Source organism: Peromyscus eremicus, chromosome X (assembly GCF_949786415.1).
Source record: "Peromyscus eremicus chromosome X, PerEre_H2_v1, whole genome shotgun sequence".
NCBI classification, from domain to species: Eukaryota; Metazoa; Chordata; class Mammalia; order Rodentia; family Cricetidae; genus Peromyscus; species Peromyscus eremicus.
In genome coordinates, this window is record NC_081439.1 from 26,811,011 (window position 1) to 26,823,622 (window position 12,612).

Below are 12,612 nucleotides of genomic sequence, written 5' to 3' on the forward strand. Positions count from 1 at the left end.
TGTGCCTGTGTGCATGTGGAGTCCAGAGGTTGATGTCTGTGTGTCCTCTCGTTCAGATGTCTTCCTTGATCACTGTCTATGTATTTACTGAGGCCACATCTCCCCTGAATTTGAAGTTCTCCATTTGGCTATTCTATAACTATATGGGCCTGAGAACCCCCTGTCTCTGCTGTCTGAGCGCTGGAATTACAGGCAGGTCATTTACATGGGTGCTAAAGATCTGAACTCGGCTTCTCAGGCTTGCAGAGCAGGCGTTTTATCCACTGTGCTATCTCCCTACCCACTGAATAGGTTCCATTCACATTTGCAGTATGACATGTACTTGTTCCAGTTGGTTTCTGTGGAAGTTAATAGTATATAGAGGTCTCTACTTAAAAACTTATGAAAATGTAAAGTAAATGTATAATGAATGAATGAATGAATGAATGGATGAAAATTGGGGTCTGAAGAAGAGGGTGAATGCATGTATTTTCTATGAATGAAAGTGTTCACAATTTAAGGGGCATTCACTTAGTGTAACTGATTAATTCAAGAAAATCCCCTCTCCACATGGCTATTGAGAGTACATGAAAGGATGTAAAATACAGCTGATTGAGGCACTGTGTTGTTATGTATGGGCTTGATATTCCTTTCTGTAAAGGACCAGATGGTAAGTATTTTGGGATTTTTGGACTAAGTGGCAAAATAAGGCTATTATATAGGTGCTTGTATAACAAGGGAGAAAGGAACTTCCAAAAAGTGTTTATTGACAAATTTTAAAAGATTAAACTTTTTTTTTAGTTTTTGTGATAGGATCTTATATAGCACAGACTAGCCTTGAACTCACTGTGTATCCCAAGATGACTTTGAGCTTTCAGTTCTTTGCCTTTGCCTCCATCTCGTGAATGCTAGGATTACAGGCATATGCTAACACACACACAGGGTTTTTTTTTATTTTTTTTATTTTTTTCAAGACAGGATTTCTCTGTGCAACAGCCCTAGCTGTCCTGGATCTCACTATGTAGTCCAGGCTGGCCTCAAACTCACAGAAATCTGCCTGCCTCTGCCTCCTGAGTGCTGAGATTAAAGGCATGGACCACCACGTCTGGCTACCACACACAGTTTTATGTGGTACTGGGTATCTAATCCGAGCTTTTTCATGCAGACTGCCAACTCTACCCATAAAGCTGCATCCTCATTCAAAACTACTTCAGAAAAATAATTCACATCTATTTGTAAGAAGAATAGAATTAATGTTTCAGGGATAACATTTTCCTTAGCAATATTCTAAGTATTTTCTTTCATCAAATGAATTGCAAAATGTTCATCTGTAAAGACCATTTTCAGCTTGTGGGCCATAGACAACCAGGCAGTGGCTAGTGTTGACCTAAGGGCAGTAGTTTTCCAGCCTCTGATATAATGGACAGAAGATGAACTTTGAGCCTTATCACATGCAGTTTGATACTGTCTTTGAATTTGGGACCTGGAATATCTTAATTAACTTTTTTTATTAATTGATTTATTTTACATCCTGACCACAATCTCTCCTCCCTCCTTTTCTCCCACTCCCTTTTCCCCTTCCCCCCAATCCACCCCTCCTCTGTGTTCACTCAGAAAGGGGCAGGCCTCCAGTGGGCATCAGCAAAGCATGGCAAATCAAGCTGCCATAAGACTAAGCACCTCTCCCTGTATTCAGGCTGGGCAAGGCAATCCAGCATAACGAATAGGTTCCCAAGAGCCAGCCAAAGCACTGGGGACAACCCTGCTCCCATTACCAGGAGTCCAACAAATAGACCAAGCTACACAACTGTCACATATATGCAGAGGGCCTAGGTAGGTGCCATGCAGTCTCCCTGGTTGTTGGTTCAGACTCTGTGAATTCCCATGAGCCAGGCTAGCCATTTCTGTGGGTTTTCCTCTGATGTCCCTGATCCCCCTGGCTCCTACAATCCCTCCTCTCTTTCCTCAGCAGGACTCCCTGAGCTCAGCCCAATGTTTGGCTGTGGATCTCTGAATCTGCCTCTGGATGAAGATTCTCTGATGACAAGCTGGGGTAGTCATGGGGGATAGCCAGTTCAAGCTATGCTTCTCCTGCTGCCATCTTACCAAAAGCAACCTACAGATTCAATGTAACCTCCATCAAAATCCCAACTCAGTTAACTTTTTGACCTGGGAGCTTTATTTGTGTATACCTAGGGAACATTCTATTATAGTGTTACTCAGTGAACATTTTATTGCTATGCATAAAGTATAGAAAAAGATCTGCTGTGTGGTATCACACCTAAGCCCTGCACGTCTGCTTTCTCTTTAGTGAGGTGGTTTGGTTTAGGCGTATACTACAGTATGGCAGACATATTGAGCAATACCATAATAGGTGTTTATCTTTTCTTGAGTGGCTGGCTGAAATGACATTAGAAGTTTAAATGAATGGAAAAGGGAAAGCCAGCCTGTAGTTGACTTGCCTCTTCATTTGTTTCCTAAGGGGTTGGGGTACAGCTTATGAGTGTGTCTTTCAAATTCTCTTCCATATTGTTATTGTTGAGTGTGCCAACTGACATCTGCTGGGATATGCTGGACACAAGAAGGCAGGTCTGTAGAGTGGCAAGGCATCACTGAGTTACTCTGCGTTCTGAATCTCAGGGCTAGGATGAATAATGGTGAACAGTTAGGTTTGAAGCAGTATTCTCCTGGCTGAATAGGGGGAATGGAAGAGTTCACAATCTCTTATATTCTTGTAGGAACTTTTGGCTATATGGTGTGATAAGGCTAAAGCTAATTTAGCAGCTACTCATAAAAGTAATCGCAACACGAGAGAGAACTCTACAGGCTGTGAAAACTAACCCAGTAGACGTTCATTGAACAGTAAAAGTGTCGATGAACCATCATGATGTATGACTCCTAGCAAACAGTCCTGACAAAACCATGCCATTGACTTGTGCTGGGCACTGAGGACATGGAGGATGAGATGCGATGGGATGGGATGCAATGGAAAGAGTTAACAGTACCAGTTGTGCAGTCCCCCTTTTGCTTCTTCCTTGCCAGGAAGTGAGATGCTCTGCCTGCCCGATAGCACTCTTGCCCTGACATACTGTCCAAACTGGATTGAAATCACTGAAGCTGAGTGAAAGAAGTCTCCCCCGACCCAAGTTGTCCATGTCAGGTATTTGTCACATCGATGACAAGTCTAGCATAGTGTCATGGAATTGCATAAGGTTTTGGAGGTAGCATCAGTCCTTGGGTAACGTGAAGAACAAGCCTGGCAGGTGAAGAAACAAGGACACATTTGGCTTCTATGTAGAGGACTCTGTAATGGGTGTTGAGAAAGAACCTGGTGTCTGCTGTGCCTAGAGTCTTAGTTAGCTTCCGGGTGGGGATTGTTGGAAGGGTGGATCAGCTGGAAGGGTCTCAAAAGCCATTCTCAGGACAGAGTTTTACTGGAAGGACATGAACCTGGGAAGCGCTTTGGAACTGAAAAGGGGCCTGGTTCTAATAAGAGACTGTGGGAGGAAGGCTTGTGAGGCACAGTCTAAAGCAGGACTTGAACCTGGTAAGGGAGAGCAGAGTCTGAACTTACCAGCTGCACGAGAGAGCGGGGAGTGGGAGGGAGGGAGGAATTTCTTGGAGAATTCTTCTAGCCCCTCCTAACTAAGAGTTTAAACTTTTTAGACAATTCTGTGGAGGCCTTTAAAAATACTTGAAAGAGAGAAGCATATTCAAACCTTTGAACTAGTCTAACAATTTATTACCTTTCAGCTAGGAGAGAAAGTATTATTTCAGGCAAACTGGGGCATGTATGGACTGATTACTTAGCACAGTCACTTAATCTTAAAGAATTATGTAGGAGGGAAGCTTTTTAGTGGCCTTCAGCCTCCTTCTGGAACCCTGTCAGATTCCTCCCAAAAGACCAGGGAATTTTTCTGACTTGTAGCCAATGTCCAGTTTAGTGCACATCTGTAAGTTGTAAGAAGTTGATTTCATCCATTCCTTTTTTCCATCTCCTGCTTCCCACCTGAGAAAACAAACCCTAGCCCGTAGGTTCTCATTCTATACTGGAAATCTGCAGAGTATGTAATCGAAGATGGAGCCATCAGAGCGTGTTACACATTTGGAGTAAACTAAAGCAGAGGAGTGAAGGAGCCAGCTTAGGAAATACCTCCTGCTAACTGAGTAGCTGGGTGTATCACTTTCTTCTTTAGATGTCATTAAAATATTTCTACCCACACCTTAGAACTTTTCCATGGAGATCTTTTTTTTTGGGGGGGGGGTTCTTTTCAAGACAAGGTTTCTCTGTGTAATATTCCTGGCTGTCCCAAAACTCACTTTATAGACCAGGCTGGCCTCAAACTCAGAGATCCACCTGCCTCTGCCCCCTGAGTGTTGGGATTAAAGGCATGTGCCACCACCGCCTGGCTTCCATGGAGAATTTAACCAGAAAATACTTTGAGCTTTAATGAATGAAAACAAAAACAAACAAATAAACAAACAAAACCCCAACCAACCAACAAGCGAACAAAAACTAAAAATAGCCTGCCTTTTGGATTGAGAAATCTCAGGCTGATGGGCACTGTTCCATAGGTAAAATCCAAAGGTTTTGAATTATTTTCTCTTCCTTGAAGTTTATGTATTTCAGAAAGTTCTTGGCATATCTCTGAGAGGTTTGGAGCACAAAGACATATGACATAAGGGCTTACTGTACTTATATGTGTCTATTCTTCTCTGGCTAAAATGCAGAGATTCTAGCACTATACATAAAAATATAGAAACAAATGTAAACAAGTTGGTTTTCTGATGTCAGATAGGGTGAGTCTTAAAGTACCATGAGGAATGTTTTCCCAGCAACTTCAGTTACCTGTTGTAAAACACTTCCCAGTTTGAGGTAGTAGTTATAGTAAAGGAATAATTCAAAGTCAATTTGGTAATAAATTCACACTTTTTAAACAGTTTTTTATTGCATTTTGTTTATTTGTTTCATGTGTGGATGCATATGCCATGGATGCCTGTGTCATGGTGTGTAAGTGTGGTGATCAGAGAACAGCCTGTAGAGGTTGGTTCTCTCATTTCTTCATGTAGGGCCTGGAGATAAGACTGTGGTGGTCAGGCTTTGCAGCAGGCATCCCTATCTGCTGAAACCCTAAATTCACACTTTTTCAAACATTATTGTTTACTTTATGAAGTATAGTTCATTTGTTCACATGCCAAGGACTATAATTTCTTTATATTAGGAATTATCCTGTAAGACAACTACCTTCATACTGAAACGACACAGGTGCTGTTGGCCATGTTCTCCATGTACAGCCTTATCTATAACTTAGGGTGTGTGATTTACGTATTCATAGTAGTGGACGTACTAGAAAACTCAGTTGCATTTTATTTAAGTTGATTGAGAATTGGGTGTCTATTCTGTGTTAGGAGGGAAAAGAAAGTTGCCTCTGGTCTTGAAGAGAATTTGTGTTAGTGGGAAGCAGAGCAAAACAGAGAACTAAGGTAGAATGTGGTAAATGCTGCAAGGGACAGTATAGAAATTTGAATTTGGAGAATGAACCACTATGACCCTCACTCACTTCAACCATTATTAACTCTTGGTTATGCCCGATTTCCCCCACATGCTTAGTATTCTCTCCCTCTCTTTTTTGAAGCACATCCAAGACAATGTATCATGGGATAGGGATTTTTAGATATTTGAATAGACTGCTTTCAGAATGCACTCTGAAAATAAACTATTATTCCCAAGATTTTAGGAAGGATCTGTCTAGATGTGGAGGAATATGTTCTAATTATAGGTGACAGAATGGGACCAACAGTTACTGCAGTGTTAAGTATTTATGTGCATAGTGTGTTTTTGTTGTTTCTCTGAACAACTCTGAAGTGGGTACCTGAAGTATATTTACTAAAAAGTGACTTTGCCTGAGAACTTTAGGGCTTTGTTCATGGTAGGCAAGTGTGCTACCACTGAGTTCATCCCTAGCTCTTGACTAATTCACGTTCAAGTTTGGTAAACCAGGATAATGCATAAGTAGTGTAATGACTAATCTGTTCTCTTTTCACTCCAATGACTTTCTAGACTTTGTACATTAGAATCTACCCCCCCCAAAGGCATCCCTTCTTTTACAAGCAGAGTAACAGCCATCGTTTGTCAACTTTATTTTTGTCTTCAAAGGAGGAAGAATAATCAGTTCTGAAACATTGTGAGTAGGTAGAAATTCATGATTTGAATAAAAAAACCTCTCTTTAAATCAGAGGAGGGGGAACCCTCAACCATTGCATACATGTAGGTTCCCAAGGGACTTTTTGGTTAGTTATCCTGTGAAATCCTCAAGGTTTCATGATATAGCTTTGTCTTTTTTTTTTTTCTGTTATGGAGTGGGGTTTTCAGTATCATTTATTTTTCTTGTCTCTTTCAGATCACAGAACTGTGTGGTGCAAAGCGGGTTGGTTATTTTGGTCCAACCCAGTTTTACACGGCCCTGAAATTGATTGCTGCAGCACAGTCAGGCCTCCCTGTTCGGACGGAGAGTATTAAATGTGGTGAGCAGCTCACATTTATATGTTTTATTGTCTATAACAGGTTTCTTATTTGTGTGAACTCTTTTTGGTGTGTCTAAGGGCTTTCCTGTAAGCTTTTGTGGAATTTCTCCTAGCTTTCTCTACCTTCATGTTAAGGAAAATAGGAAAACTCATCAGGTAGCTTTGGTTTCTTTTTCTTTTTCAAATGGGGAAAAATTCATAGAGTGAACTAGGATTAGTTCCCTTTAACTGGTGGTTAAGATAGCTTTTGTTCTTTAGTGAGACGAGACTGGGGCAAGAATTCTCTAGCTTGTGGCAAAATAATACCATTCAGTTTAATTTTCCACTTGAGGTAGCAGTAATATCATTCAAGGCTCTGTTAGGGATTAGGATGGCACACTGAAAGAGTTACATGGAACTGATTGTCCCTCTCACTCTCCCATTCCTATCTGCTCATCTTTTAATTCCGTGTTCCGGAATGAACTGTTCTGATGACTTGGGGGTTACCAAGATTTTGGCAGAATAAATGTATCTTTTCAAGAGTTCTGCACTGTTTTTTTTTTGTCCTTTCCCATGTTGGGATGGAACCTAGGGCATCCTGTGCATATGAGACAAGGCTTCCACCACTGAGCTATATCATTAGCCTTCCTGGAGTTCTCAAGATTCAGGCGGTGGCACATGGGGAAGGCATCTTAATCAGTTGTCATTCTAAACTAAATCAATCAGAATTCAGATTCTCTGGAAACTCCTGAGGAAATTTTGCGGAAGTCCTTCTGGGCTGCTTATCACCCATCTCAGTTCCCTTGAGAATCACCTGGAGGGCTTTAAACACAAAGTGAAAATATGGGACATTTATATTTAATTAACCTGGTGTCCAATCAGAGCAGTAGGATTTTTGAGAGCTTTTTTGATTTTTGAGTGATTCTTACATGAAGCCAAGGTGATAACTTCTCATGAAAGTCATGTGAAACATTTCCAAGAACTTTGCTTACAGTACAAATATATGTTTTACTATGTTGGCACATATGGCACCTCATTTATGGGAACACTTAATATCAGTATTGTTTAAGTGCTAAATATGCATTTCCATGACCCTACCAGTTAATGCCTCCCTAATGTTGGTGCTAAGCTTTTTGGTATCCTTATCCTGGTTGCACCTGGAGGTAAATGAGTAGCTGAACAGTTTAAGGGGTGGCTGGGAAAACAACTTATGGAACAGAGAGAATTCCTGCTATCTTTCTTTCTGGGGACTGAACTTGAGCATGTATGAGGGCTAAGGGAGAGTTAGACAGGATGCAGGGTTGGGTTCTTAACCATTTTGTGAATGCCATGAACCATTTTGGCAAATTGAATCCTTCTTGGGCTTATTTTTCTTTTAGGGTCCTCAAAATCAAATCCAGGGCCTTGGGCATATTAAGCATATGCTTTTCTACTGAGCTCTACCCCAGCCTAGAACAATGTTTCAGATGTGTACAAAGGCATAGGATTATAAAGGAAACCAATTATATTAGCATATTCATAACAATATACATACTCCTTTATTAAATGCATTAAATAAAAGATCCCACAGTGGTTGAAGCAGCTGCCATACCTGTAGAGCAGTAATGAGCATGTATAATAAATACACCAAGCTGTTTACAAGTATAATGACATAAACAACTGGAAAGTTGCAAGTATTACAATGATGCCATCGGGGCTGGCTGCCTCCATACTTACTGGAAAGAAAGCCTTTAACTGCAGTTAGGGGAGAGGAAACACAGTTGTGGGTTTTCCTGCTCTTTCCCAGGTAACAGACCTCTTGATTTCTTTTCTACAGTCCTCTTGAGATCTCTGCGCTCCAAAAGTACAATGGTGTGTTTCCTGCTGTCTTCAGGATTGTTTCTCCAAAATGGCTCATGCTCTGTTTGTAGTCCGGCACTATTTGCAATGGAAGGAGAGAGAACTAGGAGGAAAGAGGAGTTATTTATAGCATGAATATGTTTAATTCTAAAAGTTTTCCCCCTGTTGTTAGGTGTCCTTTTAGAAAACTTCTAATGAATTATGGTTTTGGGTAAAATTCTTCATTGTTGTATTTTGAGGCTGGTTCTCACATTGTATCCCAAACCAGCCTTGAACCACGGCTAGCCAACTGTTTCAGACTCCCAAATGACACCAGGCTTAAAATTCTTGGCAAAGTAAAAATTTGGCAACTTTATGTTGGTCCGTGGTGAAATGGTATTTTTACTGTTCTGTGAAATCACAAGATGTGTGAGCCATGTTATAATTTCCAGCCTACCACTGCAAAGGTTCTTAGGCAAACCATTTTACTCCCTGGTTCCTTGCTGGAAAGTGGCCATTCTCAACCCAGGGGGCTTTGTACCTTCAGGAGATATTAGCCAGTGTATGCCAACATTTTTGGTTGTCAGAACTGTAGAGAGGGTGCTCTAGGCATCTAGTGGGTAGAGAGCAGGGATGGTACTAAATGTCCTGCACTGTATGGAACAGGGCCCCTTCCCCGACAACAAAAACCTGTCCAGTCGACTCTGCTGCGATGAGGTGCCGACACTGAGAGAGCTGTGCTGCCTGTAGGATGAGAATCAAGCCTTCTTAGGCACAGTGGAAATGCTAACCCTGCCACCTCCCTAGATCCTAGCATTTCAGTGCCTTTCTCCTCCTCAAACAAGAATTATCTTATCCAAGAAAAATAGAAGCAGAGATTCTCTGGTCAGACTGAAAGGGTTGGGGAGGTGCGATCTCTGTGCCCTGCTTATTTGGCAAGCCTTCTTTATCTTTAAAAGTTGGAGGATAAATCTTCTGAGTGGGACAAGCAGGTTGGTGCCTTGTAGAAAAGACAACTCCTTAGGGTGGGTGGGATAGGATGGCCACAGGTGGAGTAAGAATCCCAGGAGGTACAGGTGTGGCCAAGTGAGGCTGGTGTGTGTGTAATTCCTTCCGGGAGCAGAGATGGACATTTGAATACTGAACATTATGTTGGGATTTCCCATTAAGCCTTTCTACCTAATATTCATCTCAATTCTTTTCCTTTTTAAAATTCAGTGGCCCTGCCGGGCGGTGGTGGCACACGCCTTTAATCCTAGCACTTGGGAGGCAGAGCCAGGAGGATCTCTGTGAGTTCGAGGCCAGCCTGGTCTACAGAGCTAGTTCCAGGACAGGCATCAAAAAACTACACAGAGAAACCCTGTCTCGATAAAACAAACAAACAAACAAAAATTTCAGTGGTCCTTTTAGCAGCTTCCTTCATACCTTCTCCCTTTCTCAGCCTTCCTATGGGGAGCTAGAGCTGCTTTGGACAGATGCCCCACTGTATGGCTGATCAGTTCTGTGTTCTAGGCATTCCACCTCTCCACACATACCTGTGGTCCTCAGCTCTTGTGTTGCTTCCTCCATCCCTAAGGTTGTCTTCAACCTTATGAGCAGTGCTCTTCACATTTATTTATTTATGATTGTTATAGGATTCTTTGACAGAATCTTTGATCTTTTTAAAAATAAAATTACATTTAGTGTGTGTGTGTGTGTGTGTGTGTGTGTGTGTGTGTGTGTGTGCTTGTGCATACATGCCAAAGTATTTGTATAGAGGTCAGAGGACAACTTCTGGGAGTTGGTTCTTTCTTTCTAGCACATGAGTCCCATGGATCAAACTCAGGTTGTAACAGACTTGATGACAAGCATCTTTATACACTGAGCCATCTTGCTGGCCTATCTTTGATTCTTTTATCTAGCAAAAGCTCTGGATCTTACCAGGAGACTACACATTGACAGTGGGGGAAAGGAGGAAGGGGAATGGAAAAGAACATGAAAGAAAATTTGATATTCTAATTTATATATTGCTTTTCCCTCCCCACCCTATCTCTGACATACACACACATACATGCAAATCAATACTCTAGAAATGATCTGTGTAAAGTATACCTACATACAAAATATCATTTGATTATTTAAGGAAGACTCACTTGCTGCCATTTAACATTATAGTAGTTCTTAGTAAGATACAGATTTCTGAACACAGTGACCCATATTTCCTTGGGGCTTATCTATTCCAGTATGGTGGCCAATAGCTGTGTGTGTCTGCTGAACACTTACAGTGTGTGTTGTGGTATGCATTGAGAGTAAAATATACAAAAGAGTTCCAAGAGTTTTCACTAAAAACAAGTGTAAACTATTTCATTGATATATGTGTATATTTTGGCTGTGTTCGGAATCAAACCTAGGGATTTGAGCATGCTAGGCAGAGTGCTTATGCCCCTGCCGTGTTACCTCAACATCCTTCATAATTTTATGTCATATGTTGAAATGATATGGGATTAAAATAGTTAAAATTAATTTGATTTTTTTCAAGACAAGGTTTCTCTCTCGCCCTGGCTGTCCTGGAAGTTGATCTATAGATCTGTAGACCAGGCTGGCCTCAAAGTCACAGAGATTTGCTTGCCTCTGCCTTCCAAGTTCTAGGATTAAAGGCATGTACCACCATTGCCCGGCTTAATTTGACCTCTAAAAATTTCAACTAAAATTAAAAAATTCTTGTTATAAAATTCATATAGCACACAAGTTCCCATCTTAACCATTTTATGTGTGAAATTCAGTAGTGTTAGGTCTATTCATTTTGGTATACATGCATTTTCTAGTAATTCGCACCTCATGTTGTAAAATTGAAAGTCTGATTAAACAACTACCCATTTCCCCTCATTCCTTATCTCTGGCAATCCCTCTTTATCTTTCTACTTGTATGCATTTTACTATTCTTTTTTTTTTTTGTTTTTTGTTTTTGGTTTTTCGAGACAGGGTTTCTCTGTGTAGCTTTGGTGCCTTTCCTGGATCTTGCTCTGTAGATCAGGCTGGCCTTGAACTCACAAAGATCTGCCTGGCTCTGCCTCCTGAGTGCTGGGATTAAAGGCATGCGCCACCACCGCCCGGTGCATTTCACTACTCTTGATGTAAGTGGAATCATATGATATTTGTCTCCTGTGACCAACTTATTTCACTTTAATGTTTTTCTTTTTTGTGCTCTCTCTTCCTGTGTATGTGTGTTGCATGTATGAAGTGTCTGTGTGTGCATACTTAAACATGTGTAAGTGGAGGTCCATGCCATCTGTCATTTTCTATCGCTGTCCACTTTATTGATCTGAGACAGGGTCTCTCATTAAACTGGAAAATGCTTGCTCTTTCGGCTAGACAGCTGGCCAGCAATTTATTAGGATACTTCTGTCTCCTTCCATAGTGCTGGAGTTACAGGCACACACAGCCATGCCCAGGATTTTACATAGGTTCTGGGGATTAGAAATAATTCTGGAGAAGTGCCCATAACCAAGGTTGGGGAATGTGTGGAGTGACAGGATCCTTAAAGGTATCTGGGAGTCCTGGTACAGCTGTTAACATTTGTAATGTTACACTCATTCGTATTCCATTGTTCTCTGGACCAAGTGCCAGCAAAGCACTGGCCAGGGAGATTAGAAATACCAAGAATCTCTTGGCTTTTTTTCCTGAAGAAATCCTTGAAGTAGAGCTATGTTTTTATGGTTGGACCAAGGTAGAAAGTGTTTTGTATATTCTTTTTCCTATGTTTTAGGCCCATTTTGCAGACTGAGTTGAAAGACAGAGCTTTAGTCACAGGATTGGCTTCTGTGTGTTCACTAAGGCCCTGGAGTTCTTCTTTACCTTTTTGCTCAGGTCCTCATTGATTGCAGAGAAAGTGCCCTTAACCCATTGAGCAATCTCCCCAGCTTATCACTTAAAAAAAATGCTAGGGGGCTGGAGAGATGACTCAGCAGTTAAGAACAGTTTCTGCTCTTAATTTGTTTCCCATGTGTTAATTTAATTAAGTTTTGGAGCCAAGCTTCTAAGCAGCTACTACAAAAGGACCTCCTGTGATTGTTAGGGAAGGGCAGCTCAGCCTCCCCGCTCCCCACAAGCTGGAGATTAGGGTAGGGGTGGAGTATGCCAGTCATATCCTGTAATAGGTAGGGGCTGAGGGGTGCAGGGAGAACCTGAAGGCCATCATCTGCTTTGATATGTTCAATAGGCACCTCAGCCATTTGGCCTGGGTTTGAGACCTAACAGAAATCACTGTGTCTTAGGGTTTCTGCTGCTGCGACAAAACAATGACCAAAAACAAGTTGGAGAGGTAAGGGTTTA

At 41.4% G+C, this 12,612-nt stretch overlaps 1 protein-coding gene across 9 annotated transcripts in view; it reads left to right on the plus strand.

The window, feature by feature from the left end:
* Positions 1–12,612, plus strand: part of Reps2 (RALBP1 associated Eps domain containing 2) — a 225,910-nt gene that overhangs the window by 69,843 nt on the left and 143,455 nt on the right. For all 9 annotated transcript variants that reach the window (XM_059250895.1, XM_059250902.1, XM_059250904.1 and 6 more), the window contains exon 2: positions 6,381–6,504. In XM_059250895.1, coding sequence (XP_059106878.1) covers positions 6,381–6,504 — 124 coding nt within the window. The remainder of the gene's footprint in view (positions 1–6,380; positions 6,505–12,612) is intronic.